The sequence below is a fragment of the Copidosoma floridanum genome, unplaced genomic scaffold (genome assembly GCF_036245765.1).
Source record: "Copidosoma floridanum isolate Cflo_tuat_1 unplaced genomic scaffold, Cflo_Japanese_pri ptg000004l, whole genome shotgun sequence".
NCBI classification, from domain to species: Eukaryota; Metazoa; Arthropoda; class Insecta; order Hymenoptera; family Encyrtidae; genus Copidosoma; species Copidosoma floridanum.
Window position 1 is genome coordinate 14,213,556 of NW_028321881.1, and position 21,439 is coordinate 14,234,994.

General features: G+C 31.5%; 1 protein-coding gene across 4 annotated transcripts in view; it reads right to left on the reverse strand.

Annotated features, from left to right (window-relative positions):
* Window positions 1-21,439, reverse strand: part of Unc-76 (fasciculation and elongation protein Unc-76) — a 495,633-nt gene that overhangs the window by 123,914 nt on the left and 350,280 nt on the right. For all 4 annotated transcript variants that reach the window (XM_089597745.1, XM_089597731.1, XM_089597722.1 and 1 more), the window contains one exon: window positions 3,377-3,452. In XM_089597745.1, the coding sequence (XP_089453871.1) occupies window positions 3,377-3,452 (76 nt within the window). The remainder of the gene's footprint in view (window positions 1-3,376; window positions 3,453-21,439) is intronic.

Consider the following 21,439-nt stretch of genomic DNA (forward strand, 5'->3'; position numbering starts at 1 on the left):
ATTGCTTAAAAGCTTTGAACGCGTCATTCTTGTTACGTAAGAAATAAACTCCACACCATCGGGTAGAGCTATCGATAAAAAGTAAAAAAATATCTTTTTTTAATAATAGACTCCTTAGATGTCGGATCACACATGTCTGTGCTTATTATTTCTAATATTTTTGTTTTTTGATCGGAGCTATTTTTTAAACATTAATCTACAAACTTTGAAATCCAAACGAATATCACACGCATTTAATCGCTTATTGTTATTTAAACACTTATCACTGCACTCTCTCTCTCTCTCTCTCTCTCTCTCTCTCTCTCTCTCTCTCCTGCATACACACACTCACATACATACGGTCGTGTTTTGATAGATAAAATATACTTCCAACAGTATTATATTGTAAAAAATTTTTTGTAAATAACTAATTAAGACAATATAAAAATAGTACATCAATTTCTTTTGAATTCATAGTTATAAAGTAAATCTATTTGCCTTTAGAGTGGCGTGAAAAAAAAGATAAAATTTACAATGTTGTACAACTAAAGGAAATTATTTTTAAATTAAAAATTTAAATTTACCAGTAATTTAAAATTACATTTTAAAATTCTAACTATATGATGAAGGATAAAGAGGAGTAGAGGAAGTCTTTCAATTGTTATTATAAGTATTAATTGTATGGCATACAAATCTTTTTAGTTATACATATTCTGTATTAAATAAAATAAAGTCTTGCGGGGGGCTTCTAAAACTTGGCGGTGAGGGATTGGTGGGACTCAAAAACAATTTAACTGTATACAAATAAGGGAAAGAACAAAAGAATTTTTCCTTAGTCTACAAGAGGGTGGTGGGGCGGGGGGGGGGGAAACATCTGGCGGGGGGAAGTGCCGGAAGCGCTTTTAAAAGAACTATTTAATATAGGAAGATAAATTACATGGTTCTTTAAGCACGTGTTTATTTGTGTGTATGTTTGTCTGTGATTTTATGAAAGGAGGCGTAGAAATTTCTACGTTTGACCAAATTTTCGCCAAAGTTCATGTTTGGCCAAATGTTGGCTAACAATGGGCTATGAGAAAATCCCAAACTTGGATTTTTGCTAGAATATTTGACTCAAGTTTAGCAAATATTCATCTAAACTTCTAAAAAATTAACTTAATACTTTAATATTCCAATAGACTGCATACACGACATATCGAAAAATTCGAGCTGGAAATGGTCTCGAATCTCATCGAGATCGAGAATTCCATCGAGATTCTGCGTGCCACATAAGCACGCTTTACCAATCAGCTATGAAGAGACGGTACAAGCTATGATACGAATCGTCTACATATCATACCAATACTATAATTTTTTTTTAAAGTCATGATGTAATCAAATTGACTTTACAATTTTTCTTAAAAGTATTTATGTGAATTTATTCAGTTACAGTTAATTGTATATGAAACAATAAAAGTACGCCTTAAATTAGTAGATTTCATGATTAAAACGTTACTGTTGATCATATGCTTGACAATACACTAAGAAAATATTTTTTCTTATACAATTAATTGTAACTGAGAAATTCACATAAAAATTTTTTTAGAAAACTTGTACAGTCAATTTTATAACACACTGAAAAAAATTCTCTACGATTTTGGCTGAACACACCACCGCCGTTTCAGCGGTTCAGCCAGTGGTAGTTGGCTGCAATACTAAAACAGCAGTGTGCCAGGCCGTTTTGGCTTGGCTCGTCTGCTATAGTTACACTGCCACCACATACAGTCTGCTACACAGCTGAAAGTAAATTAAAACCTAACCTAAAACCCAAATACGCAATATTAATATTGTATAGCTTTAGTTTATCTGTATATGTATAAATACGTCATAAGAATTAATATCGTTTTGATGCATATACAACTGGCCTGTGGTGTATGTAAATCAAAATTAAGCCATAAACCCTTTTACTTTTTGTATGTTTCTAATATATTGTGTTGTTTGGTGTACATACTACAAATCTGAACTTAAAATAGTTATTTAATACATACATATTCTGTGCAGTTCTTTGAATGACAAATGAAACTTCCTGGAGCATGCACTTCCTGAATGGCTTGTTTACACTGCACTTTCGGCTGTGTAGCAGACTGTATGTGGTGGCAGTGTAACTATAGCAGACGAGCCAAGCCAAAACGGCCTGGCACACTGCTGTTTTAGTATTGCAGCCAACTACCACTGGCTGAACCGCTGAAACCGCGGTGGTGTGTTCAGCCAAAATCGTAGAGAATTTTTTTCAGTGCATGAAGACTGAGAGAAAAATGGTAGTGTTGGTACGATATGTAGACGATTTGTGTAATAGCTTGTACCATCTCGTCATAGCCGAGTGGTTAAGCGTGCTTGTATCGCACGCGAATTCTCAGTGGCCAAGGTTCGATACCATCTCCTGCACGACTTTTTTGATGTGTCGTATATGCAGTCTACCTATATATTAAAGTATTGAATTAATTTTTTAGAAGTTTGGATGAACATTGGCTAAACTTGAGTCAAAAACTTCAGCAAAAATCCAAGTTGGGGATTTTCTCATTGAGTAAGATTGGCCACATAAACTTTGGAGAAAGTTTGGCCAAACGTAAAAATTTCCACGTGGGAGACTAATGAAAATAATTGATAACACACTCTAAAGATAACATCAGACAACGTTGTCAGTTGGAAAATTGTTGCTTAGAAGATATATATAATTGGGAAAAAGAGTTTCGATAGCTTAGTGGTGAGCGTGCTAACCTCTTTGCGAAAAATGCTCGAGGTACCCAAGATGCCGAAACACTACTCATCCAATTTTTAAAAACAAATAATCGATTTTTCTGGTGATGTCTGGTCCTTCAAGAGCATCCTTTTAGAACGGAAGCCAACACCTGGCCAGCTCATCGGGTAAAGTCCCTGTCAGTTATAAAAAAGTCGGTACAGCGAGTTAGATAGTTTATTGGAAAATTACCTTTTTATTAAACTCAATAATAGTTAGGATGCGCATGACACAATTGCTGCGCCCTGTACATAGTACCCAGTAGGATGGATGACCGAGTCGCCTGAGGGGAATTTTGCAAGGGGCCCACACATAAGACTCGCATTCTTGGAGAAATATGATGGTAATTACGATAAGAAAGGTAAGGATGAGAGACATCAGATACGTAAAAACCCTTGGGTGTACGTTGGAATTTTAATAAAATATATATTATTAAAAAATTATACATATCCGTAAGATAGAATAAATTAATCATACAGTATTTCTACTTTTTACTCCAAAAAAGAAAAATTCTCTTTGTGACATAAAAAAAAGTAGCGATAGTTCAAAACTAATATTTTTATTTGAAAAATATACTTATTTATATTTTCTATACGTGCTAAAGCTAATTACAGTACTTACTTTTAATAAGTACTTGCAGAGCCTTGTTATCCAGAATCCTAGTATCAGCGTGATAAGGAATGACGGTAGTTAAATACTGAAACAAATTATTGACATTTGCTTATAAGATGTATTCACATTATACGTATTAACAAATTATATGTCTTTAACATTTTGAAAGATTAGCTGTTATAAATTTATATCTACTAGATAGTGGTAGTTGCTACAATTAATAGACGTGATAACAATTCAATTAAAAATTTTTTTCCTACAACTAAGAAAGGCTCGTTAAATGACGTACTAGAAAAATAACATGAATATAGAACCCATACATTTATTTATATTATTTTTATCATGTTTTCTTTACTACACTAGTTGTAATAAACATTCGATGAAATTCTAAATACTCAAAGCGCAAAACTAAGGCCTTAGATTTTTATTCATTATTACGAATAACATTACTTATAATAATCAGGTACTTTCTCCAAATAAAGGCAACATTAAGAGTATGAAACCATTGTTTTAGGTGGTGATTAACTATAAACAGAAGTTACTCGTTGAAAAAAAATCTCTTTATCGTTACTTTATTACTCATAGTCATAATTTATTTTTTATTTGAAATACGATGTATGGCAAGGCATAGTACATGTATGTAATAACCCTATATACAAAGTGAGACAGAAAAAAATCCACAGAAACATAAAGAAAAAGTTAAATGTCTGCGAAAAAAGTATTTGTTTGCAGTGTGACTCTATAAGAGAGTTGCAATGACTTAGTGGCTAGCATACTAGCTTTTAAATCAGAAAAACTTCAAGGATTATGGATTCAAGTGGCGTAGAAAATTTTTTTAATTTCTTGCATGGTCTGTTTGAATACAGTAAGTACGCAAGATGTCATAAAATTAATTATTCGACTTTAAAGACAAAAAGTAAAGCTTTTTTGGATTACGCTTGAACCTCAAGAGTTTCATCTATGAAAAAAGCCAATAGCTGACCAGCTCGTAGGTAAAGTTATCTAAAAGGAACTTTACACTAGGAGCCTGCACAAAAGACTCGCATACATCAAAAAAGAGAAAGGTAATCAGGCAAGAATTTTAGGATACGTTAGGATTCTTGAATTATTATGCGTAGAATATAATGTACTACACTGCAATATATTGACTCTACTGTTAACACTTGTTAAACTGCGTAAAATACAAATTTATTCTAATTACTAAAGGAATTAAAAATCTTTGATTTAATCAATCAAATATTTTAAGTATCGTATGACAAACAGAACACTATTGCTTTGATTCTTATGTAATAGTAAAAAAAAAAAAATCAACATCCAATTTTTTTCAAACTAAACATCAAGAAAAGAGCTGGAGTATGCCTACAAGACAAAAAGTCCAGTGCCTATCCGACTTACCAACAAACAGACTAAAAAACTTTTTTACTAAGTCTCCTTTTTTTGCTTTTCTTTAATATCCTTAATTTTGGCGAACTTTTAACAGGATAACATGATTACATTCCATTTTGTGTTTTCACACATTTACAATGAGCCGTTGAGTGGTCTATTTCCATAATTTATGGCGATAAGAACGATTGAATTTTTTAAAACCATATTATTGTCACATTGAAAAAACATATTTTGATTCATGAGTTTAGTAGTACGTTATTTTACGTAAGTACGTTACTTTTATGAAGTAAGTGTTTTCATAACATCCCATGTCATATACTTACCCTATAATAAAAAGAGAAATAATTTCGAATGAAATCGTTTATTCGTGATGTTATTGGTTCAAGCTGAGATCACGTGGTTATGATTAAAATGATGTTCGAGGGTAATGAAAGTAAACATAGTTCTACTATTAAGTCGACCTCATTAAAAAAACTAATGTAATAGCTTATGTTCTTATGTTTTAAAACTAGAAGTAATTTAGTACATAGTATAAGTTTTTATCAAAGTTAATGTTAAGTTTTTTTGAATATTAGATAACTAAATGGCTTTTCCAATCCTAACGCAGATCAATTGGCGTGACGCGCGGGTATATAATTTTGTTAACTGCAGTCATCTTACCCAGTTACTTACGTAATACGTGTATAGAGAGGTTAGTATACATATGACCATGGACATACTAAACGACTGGATGTCGTGGGGGCTGGTTGTTGAAGCCGTTGAAATCTCACTCTCCCTCTTTTTCTCATGAGTCGTAAAGTATTGTGGAAACATTTATGCAATTGAATCTAATTTTGATAATTTAAAGTCATCTGGTTGCTTTAGTCACAAGTTAAGGCTTCATCATGTTCTTTATTTAATAATAAAGATGGAGATTAAATTTACTTCTAATGAGGAGTTTGATAAACTGCAGGATAAAGACCAAGCAGTGTAAGTAAAATTTTTAGTTGTTTTAGCTATTTATACATTTATTTATTTATAATACGAACGTTTTTACAGATTCATGTCTCATCATTTTCTTAAAAAGATTGGTTATTTATACTCGCCTACATTTAAGATGTTAAAACCATGTGTAATTGTGTTTGTCCATGGTACCTTGATTACGTATGCAAGATTATAAATATATTACTTAATATTTTGTCTTGATTTGAAAACTGTTTACTATGTGCAAGTCTTTGGAGGGGGAAAATAGAACGGCAGTGGAGCTTATGGTGCCATACTCCGCAGCCGTAGTATGCAAGCTGATCACAAGCCTGCTCTGTGACACACATTTTTGATACTCCCTAATTAGAGTTGCCTTTGGCTTAATTTTAATATCATATATCCATGCTTATTTTACCTTACTTAAATCAATACATACTTTTTTTTTATTTCAGGAATCCTGCTGTACCGTAAATTTTGGTAAGTATCAAGTTAAATTTTACTTATTTAATTAAAATTATACTTTAAAACTTATTTGATTGTTAAATTGAAAATAAAAAGAACTATTTCCTATGTACATGTAATAATTATCAATTTTTTAAACATCAAATCTCCTCTAACTCGTAACTAAATCACACCTATCACAACATAACTTTAACCGCAACAAACTTAATCCTAACCATAATACTAACCAGAATCAGAACCTCAACCAAAATTACCATAACCTCAACCATTCCTACAATATTAAAAACAACCAAAACCTCAACCATAACTGTAATAACCAATACCAGAACTACACCCAAAATTGCAGTAACCACAACCGTAACTATAACATTAATCATTACCAGAACCTCAACCAAAACTGATGTCTTAAATAGATTACAACCGTATAATACATTATTTACGAAAACCTATCATCATTGATATTACTATAAGAGTGTTGTACAACATAAAATGTAACCAATCAAAACAATGTTATCATTCTATATATGAAAAATTCAACTTTCTAATCAAATAAATATTATTGTATTTATATTTTTTTATCTAAAATATTAAATTAACGTTGACAATTAAATTAATAAAATTTTTTATTTTTCAAGTAAATGTGAATATAACACATTCAAACCTAAAGCAAAATATTTATTTATTTAATTGTCATTTCTACAATTCATAGGAATAATTTTCACTTAGAAGCATCGATAAGAAGAAGCATCAATTTTTATAGAAACTTTGTTTATTATTAGTTATAAATTATAAATTATAAATTTGTTTATTATAAGTTATAAATTATTTATTTGCACCAGCATTTTTTCTCTTTGATAAAAAATAATAAGCACATTAGTTTAACTGCTTTAAATTAAATTCTTAAACATGGGTTGCACAGCTACAGTTAGTACTATAGATAGACGTTTACTACAAGCAGAAAATCAGCGTCAACGACGACAAAATTCTCGTCAATTTCAAGTCGATAATAATTATAGATGAATTAAATTAATGAATATAATTCTAATGTAATGGGTCGTAGATTACTTTAACAATGGTTGGTGGATAATTTTGTAACAATTGAAAATGATAGAAAACAGTTCTGTAAAACTCACTAAAAAGAGATTAAAGCTGATACTTACAAAGGTTTACAAGACTATTTGCAAAACTCTGCTAATGATATAAACGGCCACGTCATCAAAACCATAATTTTTCCTTCAAGATTCGTTGGATCAACTTGTTATATGCAAGAATGTTTTAAAAATGCAATGGCGATCGTTAATAAACAAAGGGAAACCAGATATATTCCCAACAATGACATGCAACCCAAATTGGCGTAAAATTCAAGAAAATTTATTACCTGGTTCACAAGTTTTAGATAGACCCGATTTAGTTGCACGAGTATTTCATTTGAAGAAAGATCGCTGACTCAATGTTATTATTAAGAGCAATTATTTTGGGAAAGTAGTAGCTTACATGTGTGTCATGGAATTTCAAAAACGAGGCCTACCTCACATGCACTTATTGATAACATAGGAGCATGGGTATAAATTTACTACACCTGATATTATAGATAAATATTCATCAGCTGAAATTCCTGATGAAACTTTAAATAATCACTCACGTGACATTGTAATGAAACACATGATTCACGGACCATGTGCTGATTGGTGCATGGTTAACGGTTAACGTTCAAAAAATTTTCTTAAACGTTTTAACAAAGTAACTAACATAGATAAAAACGGATACCCAATCTATCGTTGAAAAAAAGCTGAAAAACTTATGAGCGACCTAATAATTATTCGGTTGATGATAAAATAGTTGTACCATTTTGTTGAAAACTGATAGGAACATTTAATTGTCACATGAATGTAGAGGCAGTTTCGAGTATTCCAGCAGTAAAATATTTGTACAAACATATTTATAAAGCACATAATGCTGCTACAGCAACATTAGACAAAACACAGGAAAGTAATACTATTAATCATGATGAAGTTCGAAATCTTTTTGAAATTCCATATGTTGGTCCTGTAGAAGATTGCTATCGTATATTAAGTAAGCTATTATAAGATAAAAGTCACTTTGTTATAAGATTACCAATTTAATTATCAAACGAACAATGTCTTTTAATTCCAGAAAATGTCGAAAACTAAAATTTAGGAAATAGGTTTGAATAATTCAAGTAGTACGGTACTAGATTATTTTAAATTGAATACTAATTTTGAAGATGCATGACAATACTTTTACACTGAAATTCCAAATCACTTTACATACAAAATAGAAAAATCTCATGATACAAGAACATGTTTGTGGGAATCCTAGAAAAAAATATTTCAACTATATTGGTCGTATGTATTCAGTAAGTCCAGCTCAATCAGAACTACATCATTTGAGATTGCTATTACTGCATGTTAAAGGAGCAAAAAGTTAAAATGATTTAAAAACAGTAGATAATGTTCTACATTCTTCTTATACAGACGTATGCTTAGTATTAGGGCTTATAGAAGACGATGAAGAAAGGGTTAAAGCAATGTCTGAAAATTTTTCACGCACAAATGATGTTAATATTAGTTATCAATTAGTACATATCCAGATAAATAATGTGTTCAACAATTAAGGTAAAAGTTTAGCTGACTTTCCTACTATGGAGCATTCCGTAATTAATGAATTCAATTCTAATAATGATGTTTCAACTGCACAAGTATCTGAGATGGGGATTCGTCAATATAATTAACTTAATGATAAGACAGTGCATGAAACATATAGTTAACCAGTTTCCATGTTCCATGATTCTTCATCTAATATGAAAGCACAATCAAAGGAAAGTAAGTTACTAAAAGACACAAAAGTATTCATTTGGGATAAAGCTCCAATGGCTCTATAGCATACTTTGAAGATAGTTGACAGAACTTTAAAATATATTACGAATAAGGATATGCTTTTTGGTGGTAAAATAATGATATTAGGTGAAGATTCCAGGCACCTTCTACCGATAAAAGTTCATGGAACTTGTAGTTATATATTATCTTATTTATTAAATACAGCCTTTTGTGGAAAGAATTTTCTAAATTTAAATTAACTGTTAATATGAGAGTCTTGTCCCAAGAAGTTGAAATAAAACAATTTTTATTAGATGTAAGTAATAGAACTTTAAATAATAGAGATGACGATATTTAACTTTCAGAACACAGCAAACTTCTAAAAAATAAATGCGTTATTTAACACGTTTTTCGTAAACTACTAAAAGCAAAAAGTGTGATGAAATGAGTAAATGTACAATATTGTCCGCTAGAAATGTTGATGTTAACGATATGAAGGAGCAAGTGTCTGATTTGCTGGACAAGGTTACAAAGCGGAGCGATACTGGAATCAAAAGTAGAAAAAATTGTGAAAACGATGAGTTTTCGGGATTTAAAAATACTTTTACCAGAGTATGTACATTCTCTAAATCCACCATGCTTACTTCCATATCAATTATACGTTTACAAACTTATTGTACAGTAATGCTTAGAAAAAATATAAGTATTAACGAAGGCTTATGTAATGGCACACGACTACAAGTTATTGACTTTTCTAATCATCTACTTAAAGTTAAAATATTTACAGGCGATAAACGTAACAATATTGTTTTTCAAACCGTATTACACTCTTTTGCGAAAACGTATTTCCATTAACGTACAAAACAAGACAATTTCCCGTAAAATTAACTTTCGCAATGACTATAAATAAATCTCAAGGACAAACTTTCGATAAAATAGGGGTTGATCTTCGAAAATATGTTTTTAACCATGGTCAACTCTATGTTGCAATGTCAAGAGTTCGATCATGGGATTTATTAGTATTTTATCTTGGGCATCATAAAGATGACACTAAAATTAAAAATTGTGTTTATAAGGAATTGTATATGTAAACAAAAAAAGAATATTTAATATTTTTAGTTAAATAAATTATGTTGATCGATTCAATACTACAGTTCTTTTATACTCAATAACTCGGGCACGCCTATCACGAGCATTTATAAATATATGCCCAACCTATATAGTGCTACTATCGCCATTAATTGAACTTAACATTTTGTTTTCAATTTGAATTACGATAGATTCAAGTGAATTGTAATTTTTATTCTATGAAAAAAAAAAAAAATTGTCGCTATCTTAAATCATAGGGTATCTATTTTTACTTTCCATGGACTTCGATTGAATAATAGTCACGTGGTTATCATCGTAGTCAGTAAAATCACAAATAAATGGTTTCATTCGCAATAATTCGTCTTTTCAAGGTAGCAGAAAAGAGGAGGAAAGGATAAGAAAATATAATTCTAATAAACTCTCATGTGCACGTAGCACGATGAATAAGTTCTAGTTATTTATCACTTCAAAACACAGAGTTTCGTCTTAAAATTTTAAATAGCAACAGCTCAGCGATCTTCAAACATCGAGCAGTACACCTGCTTCTACAACCGCATGACGTATAACTTACTTCTTTTGAAACAAGCTATCGTCACAAAACTTAAACTCCGCATGGAACCTCTAACATTCTTATAAAGCAGTTATCTTACGACATCAATTGGCAGTGGTACATCTAAGAATGTGAATAATCAACAATTTCAATTCTTTACTGCGTATGTCTACAAGAAATATCATACACAATTTCGACAGTAACTTGTACTTAATGTAAAATTTGAGGGATTAGTAGTTTTAACAATTAATTACTGTGTAATTATTGCACTACAACTGTGCTCGCGTCATTCGAGAGTCATTGGATTAAGCTCTGATTGGTTGTTCGGATCCCTAACCTAATGTGTCCTCCTTAAATGCAAGAGTATGAAAACTCCTTGCGCATAACAGTATTTGCCTTTTCTCTTTCATTAAGTGCTCTAAAGTAACTGTACAGATTGGACAGTGAGTTCTGTTGCATCTTTTAAGCGGATGTAAGACTTAATTTAGTGATTAAGCTACGTGTTAGAAGCGTGCATTTCAAGCAAATATATGACTTAGTTCGGTGACTAAGCTGTGTGAGAAAAGCTCGAGAAAACCAGGCCACTGTAGACTCACCTAAAAAAATTATCAAAGAGGAACAAGAAAGAAAGGACTGTTGACTTGGATTCCGACGTTAAAAGCAGCAGTTTAATTATTGTTATCGCCACGAGTACTCTCATGTAGAATCAGAATTATCGTCACGGTCAATCTTGTAAGATCTTGCGACTGCGTGCGGTCAAGCAGCGGCTAACCAACGATCATAGAAGTAAGTTAAATTAGGAAAAACTATAAATTGTATAAACATTGTAAATGCGAATCTATTTATTTAAATTTATTTCCCTAATGAAAATATTTCAATTTCTTAATTATATGAAATATACGAACATTAACAATTTTGATTGAGACAAACATTATTGTTACTTGAATAAACTAAATAAATACCAAGGAAATTTTTAATAAATAACGTTTAACAAGGAATTTCGCAAGGAAGCGAGATAAAAAGACGAATAAGATACGCTACTACTGTATTAGATAAGATATAAACTCAAGCAGTTGGTCAACGCCAGCTCGTGTACGATACACTTACACTACCAATCGGTCAAACCTAACACAACAACGCCGAGTCAACAATTTAAAAGAAAAGTATACGGCAAGTAAGAGCAAATAAAGCCTTTGGGCCGACAGCTGATTTCTGACGAACAAAAATTAAATTTATTTGTTTATACAACGAATTAACGAGTTCCACCCTTCACTCTTAGAAGGTCGGACGTAACATTTTTATTCAGATTTCTTCTTAAGTCACAATCTTGTACGGGCCTTTAATTAATTTTTTTATTAACTTGTTACAAAAAACATTATTTCAGAGAAACAAACAGTTTCCTCCAAATTACATCATGGTCCTATAGGTACAGTCAAGACGAAAGCGCTGGCCCGATCGTAAGTGGGGTGTCCCGAGTTTGTCAGAGCCATTGAAAATGTTACTGAAAAGTGTAAATTATGCTTATCATAGGCTGGTGATCCATCGGAGGCTAAACTACACGTCTGGGAATGGCCAGACTTCCCTAATGTACGTATTCATGCTGATTTCTTAGATCTGATTCAGAGATATATGTACTTAATTATCACTCCTGCTTATTCCAAGTACGTAGATGTACAGGAGATGCATGACATATGAACAAATTTTATAAACAAATAAAAATTATTTATTTTTTTGGAAAAAAAATTTTTTTTCCTATTCTTTAGCTTATTTTGAACAAAAAAGTTTACCATATGCCTAAACCCAATACTTTTCCCGTAAAAAATTCGACAACTTTCAAAAAATGCGTTTTTTGCTATTTTCAATAGCTTGCTACTTAAAGCCCGATTAATATTTTTTAACTCAACACCTCTCAAATTGTGAGCCAAACATAGTATTTGATGAATACGTAAAGACCAATGGATTTTATTTGGTTGTTCTTATCCAGCGAGCTTGACGGTCTGTGCCTTTTTAAAGTGACCGTACGGCCTTGGCACAATACAATATATTCTGGCATTAAATGTTTGTTATCTGGACAGCCATACATAGATTGTTTTTTATGTATTTTTGCCTGCTAAACATGATTATTGATGGTGGGTCGTAATATCAAAGGTGATCAATGTTTTTTTATTAACAAATTTTATAAACAAATTGCAAAAATGTAATTTTATCTAAAAATAATGTTTTTTTTTGCTTTTATTATATTTTTTCACTAAAAAGTTTTTAATTCTCCAGTTAATATAAGGGCTTATAGTAGTATATATATAGCTATGTAGTTAGTTTCTTGTTGTTAACAATTTAGCATAAACCAGTAATCAAAAGTTTTTGATCTTATCAATGTGTGCAAAATAAAATCTAAGAAAATATAACAGGACTACCCCAAAGTATACCCCAGAAATAGTATGGGCTTAACAGATGTACATTATACAATACTTTTTGTTTAAAACAAGCTCGAGAAGCGGAAAAAACTTTATTTTTAGAAAAAATTACATTTTTGCAATTTGTTTATAAAATTTGTTAATAAAAAAACATTGATCACCTTCGATATTACGACCCACCATCAATAATCATGTTCAGCAGGCAAAAATACATAAAAAACAATCTATGTATGGCTGTCCAGATAACAAACATTTAATGCCAGAATATATTGTATTGCGCCAAGGCCGTACGGTCACATTAAAAAGGCACAGACCGTCAAGCTCGCTGGATAAGAACAACCAAATAAAATCAATTGGTCTTTACGTATTCATCAAATACTATGTTTGGCTCACAATTTGAGAGGTGTTAAGTTAAAAAATATTAATCAGGCTTTAAGTAGCAAGCTATTAAAAATAGCAAAAAACGCATTTTTTGAAAGTTGTCGAATTTTTTACGGGAAAAGTATTGGGTTTAGGCATATGGTGTGCATGAACTTTTTTGTTCAAAATAAGCTAAAGAATAGGAAAAAAATTTTTTTTTCTAAAAAAAATAAATAATTTTTATTTGTTTATAAAATTTGTTGATAAAAAAAAATGGTCCATCCGGATCGCGACCCACCATCGATAATCGTGCTTAGCAGGCAAAAATACATTAAAAAAACTTTGGTGGGTCCGTTCTAATTGAAAAGGCCACGGGACCCTACCTGGTGCCTAAACTATATAGATATGTGGATGATGTATTTTGTATTTTTGAAGGATCACAGAGACAGTTACAGTTATTTTTAAAGTTTGCTAATAAATTACACAAAATTATTGAATTTACAATAGAAATAGAAGAAAATTATTCACTTAATTTTTTAGATCTAAAAATTAATAGAAATAATAGCCATTTAGAATTTAGTATTTTTCATGAACCAGATATTTTGATTCATAAGAAGTCACTTCATCCATACTCGCATAAAATAGCCGCATTTTTTAGTTATGTATATAGATTGCTGTCGGTTCCAATGTCACAGAGTCATTATAAAAAAGAATGAAACATTATTAAACAATTAGCTAAAAATAACGGATATAATCAAAATTTAATAGATGGAATTATTAATAAAGTAAAATATAAAATCGCAATTAAAAATGTTTATGCAACAGTAAATAAAGATAAAGACTTTTTTTATGTTTATACGTTTTTCGGAGAAGTATCTAATTTTTTAAAAAAGGAACTAAAATCTTATGGATTACACATTGCTTTTAGAACACAGAAAAGCTTACAAAAATTAATAAAAAATAATAAGGGTGAAACACTAAAGTCTCAGAAGTCAGGTGTATATAGTTTGCAATGTGGGTCTTGCGATAAAGTGTACATAGGACAAACTGGCAAGTCTTTTGATAAACGTTTGAAAGAACATAGGAAGGCTTTTGTCAGTGGTACAGAAAAATCAAATTATGCATCTGATATGTTAGAATTTAATCATGAGTTTAATCATGATTTTAAAGTTTTGCATGTAGCCTCTAAAGGTATATTATAGGATTCTTTAGAAACAGCCGAGATTAATAATTTGAAAAATACTGACCGCTTACTTAATTGTCGGCTAGATTTGGGTGACTCACCTTTATTAAATTTATAATAATAATAGTAACGTTCGTAAATAGCTTTGATAGGTGACGTTGTACTGATGTGTATGAATATAATATGTTGTAGAATCGAATAGAGTACAGTGTACTGAAACAATTGTAACACTAAAATATTAACAAAGTGAAAGATGTATGCACAAAAAACTTAAAACGTACTGGTAAATACAAAGTTGTGTCGGAAACAACTAAAATACTTCGTGGTATAAAATTAGAAAAAAATTAAAAAACTATTACTGATGATCAATAACTTTTTTCTATCATACTCAGATGTATAAAGCCCATTAATTTGCCTTTTAGGCAGTGAGAAAAAGTTGATTACAAAAATTTTACTTGTTACTTTTATCATGTTTATTAGTATTCAGAGTAAATTTTTTATAAATCATGGATTTTTAACATGTATACGAGCTACACATTGTAAATAATAATACATATAGTCAATTTATCTAATTTTTTTAAAGATGGAAATATTAAAAGCCATTTAAATCTACATATATTTTGCATGAAAGTTTGTACGGGATCCATAAGCAGTAGTCCCTTCTGACCAAGGAGTAAATCCTTTCCCCCGCTCTCGATTTATGGCATAAGAAATTATAAGGAGTATATGAGGGGGGGGGGGTTAGTAAGGAGCCTGTGGAGGAGAAAGATCGTGTGAAGGACAGTGGAGAACATTGGGGGTTGGTGGGAGAATTTTGCTATAATTCTACTGGGTTAAAATAACAGATGAATTCGTTAAATTTTCTTTTATTTTGTTTGGCAATAGCTGTGAAAGGATCGGGATCAATGGAGGTGGTGGGGGTCTGGTAGGGTCATTTGTGGAATGCCCCACATAACTTATTACATAATCCATAAAGATGTTCGTGAACCATGGCTCTGTGCAAGACACACTGAGCGAAGATCTTTAGTGTACTAAAGCGTTATGTCACATATTTTCAGTTTATCGATACTTTTACATTTTGCATCTATTCCAGACAATTTTCGAACTTAATAAAATCTTACAACTAAAAAGTTATCACTTGGAATTTTTGTAGTTATAGACGAATGATAAGATGTAAAAAAATAAAAGAAATTTGATGATGCTGAAAATTACCACATGTTCCTTACGTTATAAAATAGTTACAAGCCCTAAAAATTACAAGTCAGCTAAACTCTATCTTGACGAAAGCTTTTAGCAAACGCGATTGTCTAGACACTTCAGTGTAGTCTTCCCTGTCCTGCTGTGGTAGCACTAAACATGTCGTACAACAAACCACGATGAAATCCGTTGTTGTACTCTATGGAAACTTCTCCAGGTGTTGCGCAACACACAATAGCACGCAAAGCACCATTTTTCTTGTAGAACTCAGTCGTTTTGGCAGTACAAGGAGGAGATTAGTTCGTGTTTGATGCCTGTTGAAGACTATTTCGTTTCCTCAAGTTTTTTTTCTCTTTTATACCTTCAGTATAGGTTAGTCGAGCGCAGACTTGAAGAGAGAATCAGCAATTTTTGGTTGAATAGCAAGGTCGTCAAGGGGGGTTTCCAATCTCACGACGGATAGTTCCACACGTGACGTCTTCCAGCAAATCACTGATTTGGTTTAGAAATAGCCAGATTTACATAGTATGTTGGTGAATAAATCACTTTCGAAATTTGCTTTCAAATATATACATACACTTATGAGCTGCGGGTTGATGAGTGACAAAACCAGATCTAGCGTTTTATTAACAGTGCAGGTTTGCCACTTAACTCAGCTCAGTTAAAGGGGATCGTGAAGCTCGGGTATCTGAACCAGAGATAGCCTGACAAATTTCTTCGGAGATTCTGTAAACAAGGAGCATGCTGGAAGGAAGTATGTCACTGGTCCATGAATGTCTCGTCTTCAGATATTCCCCCAATGACTAACTGCTGACCATTAGTCGGAGAAGTGTAACCTGGTGAATATTCTTTCTGTGGGTATGCCGTTGGGACGTACCACCAAAGAGAAAGCTGATTAACTACTCAAGGTTATATTCCCTGGCTTATTGTTGTAGCAAGTGCTGTGACAGCACCAAACTAGTTAGAAGAATTACCACAACACCCTAAAGTGTGAGAGCTGGTTATGCTTGTATTTAACGTTTCCTGGTATTATGGTGGAGGCATTGACATTACGGACGCCTTCTTTTGGTGACACTAGGTCATCTTGGCAGTCCAGAGTCAGAATTAGCATAGGTTACTTGCCTATTGGAGACTGTAACAGTGTCGTTAGTAGCTGAGATACCCAGCTGCACAACGAACAGCTCTGTTTTGAAATACTGCCAGTGAACTATTGTCGACATTTCTCTTGGGAATATCACAATAAATGATCAATTTACTTCGACTCCAACCTAGCAGTTCCTGTTGAACTTAATGGCAAAGTTAGCGCTTTTCTTAAAACTTGCAGATTATTTACTGCTATAACTATTTATTTTATAAAGAAAATAACTATGCAAAAATCTTACAGGGAGTGTCAAGTATCACTACAAAAAAATTTCAGAAAAATTAGTCGAGTAGTTCTCGCGGTTAGAAATTACATCGTTCTTGGACTTCACTTTATGTATTAGTAATGTATACATACATATGAACATATATTGTATATATTTTATGTCGATTCTGATATAATACACACGCTTGTTTGTGTGTGTAGTTTTACTGGAAGCAGCATATTTTATGTCCCAGTTTAATACAAAGTCGTTTAAGGGGATATCGATCAATAAACTTTTTTAATTACTCAACGAATATTGTTAATATTATTGTACAGCTATGTAAAATTCAAATTGGTAACGTGTATCTTTATGAGATAATAAAGTCGCATGTTTAAGTTAAAGATTGACATAGTTATCGAATAATAGAAACCGTGAAATCTTATCTCTTCTTACGTGGCTCATGTCTATGAGCTATTTTAAAAAGATAGTACTTCACTTTTGCCTATTTTAATTAGAAAAATAATATAAAATTAGTTCTTCTAATCGAAAAAGCCTGCCTGTCTCTTGTCTTATCCTTTGCTGCATACGTGTTCTACTATACTTAAAATATATATGTCAAAGAGATTTTTTTATTATTTTGATATTAATTTTAAAGTATTTTACAACGCATATTTGGATTAGAATATTTAATCACTTAAATATTACTTGATAACATGTCTGCCAAGTAATTATATTAAAATCCGTTTAAAAAATTGAGAAAATTTATATTTTTACTGCTTAAGAACAATTTTTTAATTAAATATTCCTGACATAATGTTTTTATTGTAAAATAATATCTCATTATGCTATGTGTGATTGTTAAATAATGAATGCACTATGTGTCAAGCAAAATTTGAAGAAGGGGCACATTTACGATGTTTCATAAACATACATTGCGAAATATTTACACAAAATTTACCCTAAATATGGAAAAAATATTTTAAGAAAAGATACATTGATAAAAGACATTATATGACTTCTTACAGAAAAGTGAATAGAGGATATCTAACTAAGTAGTTATAAGTTAAAATGTGTTAAGATTTTTTTATGAGTTTTCTCTATTTATTTTAGAAAACAGGTGCAACCATTTCAGTTTGAAATTATAAGGGAAACGTACGATTATGTGATTGCTTTTAATCAAAGTATCAATAAAAATTTGTTGTTAGAATCTGAGGTTATTGTTTTATTTTGTCTGAGATAGTTCAAGGATCTTTAAAATAATAAATATAACAAAATATAAAAACACTTTTTGATGACAAGATTTTTTTTATTTAAAAACTTGATGAAAAATTTTAACTCCTTGTCACGGAAAATCTGGAAATAATTAAATTTTCAACATTTTTATTCGACAGCTACATATTTACCAAATAAATATGACTGGATGCACGTGCTTGATACTCAGAAAATAAATCAATTTGGTACGATTGATTGAAAATTTAAAGTGAAAAATAAGAAATCAGATGTCGAACTAACAAGATATGATCTAGGTTTTCACTTTTCTTATTCATATTTCAATTAATCGCGCCTTAATGAAGTTGTATTTATTTTTTATGGATTCAGGAACGTGCGTCTACTCTTTTTCTGATGTGTAAATGCTGCAAATCAATTGATTATTGTAAACTATCTAAAATATTTGTGGATCTGGAGAGCTGGAGACTCATGTATGTAACGTAATATCTGATGCCAAATTCTGTTTGGCTATGCTACTTCCTTTCAGTCCAACATCTGATTTTTCAATTTCTTCCTCAAATTTTCAGTCAATCTTATTATGTTTGAACTTGATTTATAGTTTGAAGCGTCCAGAACGTGCGTCTATTCTTATTTTTCCGATAAAATAGCCAGCTGTGAAATAAATAATGTCATAAAATTATGCAATCAATGTAACATTATTGACAACAAAGCAAACTCTTACAATCTCTGGACTCCCCTTAAGTAAGAGTCATGAGGATTGGTGCGTGAAGCGCACAGAGGCACGGAAACATACTACTTTGTTGGTATGAAATTTCGTTTGTTGATTTTCTAGGTTCAGCCGCAGGACCTACTTTATTTTCTTGTTATTTAAGTAGGTCTGTCATGTAATAAGTCTCTTGTATTATTAATAAGGGAATACTTTTTTAGAAAACAAACAGTTTTGACGGTGCCTGGAATTAAAACACGGAGTTTTTAATTTTTCTACGGCACGGGATCTTGAACTTAATAATACAAACAACATTAACACGCATATTAGGCAGCCAAAAAATCTGGATCCTACAGTTGGCAGCTGTTTAAGTTGCGAGACCGAAATTTCATAAATTTAACATTTTAACGGAGAATACTGTCATGAACGCACGCAATTAAACTTAGGCATTTTAAATAGAGCGTTTTGTGATTTACAAAGGTCAAGGATACTGCAGGAATTTTTTTGAATTTTCCATTCTAATAAGCCAGCTCTACAGGCTAAAGATTATGTCTCCCCAAAATGAAAACTAAGAGCCCGTAACGCTAACGAATGTTATGTAACTTTTTAAGCATTCGGTTATCGACTCGGAAAGTGGTAGGTTAAGATTAGGCTATTATATATTTATAATATAAGTGCAGTGGCGAAGTTTAGTTTGCATTTGGTGCGATACAATCTTGATTCGTTGACGACTTTACAAGAGCCCATAACACTCCTTTTTCTGCTAAGAGCCCGTAACGCTATCCCGTAACGATACGAAACACATTGTATCTTCACTGAATGTTAACTTATCGGCTAGAATAGTGTAGTATGTGTTAGTATGGACTTACTACATCGAATAAGTGCAAAAATAAAGTAGTATTTTTGAAAAATACAATAAAAAAAGTTTGAAAAAGTTTTTTCTCGTAGATCTAACAGGGTAAAATATTTCAGTTTATTTAGGTCAAGGACAATACAAAATTTTTTTTAGAAAAATTAAAAACCCGTTTTTAGTGTTTGTTCATTCTGGCCCTTGAAACATGCCATTTTCAGTAGAAGGGACTATATATATAATGCTTTACATCAGGCAGGCCTTAAAAACTGCTCCGTATTTGCCCATGACAACTGTCATCTGGATCAGAAAAACCCCGAAAAATCTCCCACGGAAAAAACCTGATCCGGAACAGCCCGGTGTGTCTGCCTTGTTTTTGACCTAGTATGCAAGCTGCAAGCTTAGACAACGGGGCAAAAATTTGGCACACTTCCCACTCACGATGCTGAAGAGACGGAAAAACAGTCAATCAATTCAAGAATAAATCAGCAGAGTCAAAACGGCGAGACTTGAACGGTCACCTATCCAAGTACTAACCGCGCCAAATGCTGCTTAACATCGGTGATGGACGGGATATATATATATTCCTATATTTAATAGTTACCTCGGTGGGGCATTCCACACAGCTCCTTACACACCCCGATTAATCCCCCCAACGCTCTCCATAAAATTAGGTAAGAACCTGTTATTTTCTCGCTTGATTTAACAGACCACAGTTTTTTCCAAAACCCTTCGCAACCCCCAGTCCCCCTCAGACCACTCACAGCCCAACAATCGTGAAATAAATAGTGTGGTTAGAACTTTTTTTGTCATTGCTCTAAAGTGATTTTATACTGTTCTTGGCAGACGATACTTTCAAAGATTAATGCAAAGTTTAATTGTGTAATTCGGTTTTTTAAATATTTTTATGGCTAAGGATTTACTTTATGTTAGGGACACATTCTGCATACAAAATAACATAGTGTTTATAAATATTTTGCAAGATCTAGTGTAAATAATAATAGTCAAGTAATAAAGGCTTATAAAAAATTTACAATAAAGCTATTGTTAAATAGAAAGTTTTAAAATTTTTTTTTTATTTTTAATGAAATCTTGGACCTACAGGTTTAAAAAAATCTGTATCACTGATTATTATTGAATAAAGTTTAAAGTGCATAAACGAAACCCATTTTAATCAATATTTCCAATACAATATTTGTAACATCATTAAAAAAAATCAAAAAGTTATCATACGCACCATCAAAAAGAAAATGAGAATATTATGATAATTTATTAGTTGTTATACTATTAAAAAAAAATTTAAAGGGATAAATATTTACGATGCCATATAAAAATACATATTTCAGACTACAATAATATTTACCACGAATATGGCAAAAATTTTTTAAGAAAACATTTCCTTACACGTCATCTCAAACATATTAATGAAAATGTTTGTAAAAAAAAAAAAATAAAAATGGATACTAAAAAGTTACCACTTGTTAAAGTAATATTAAGAC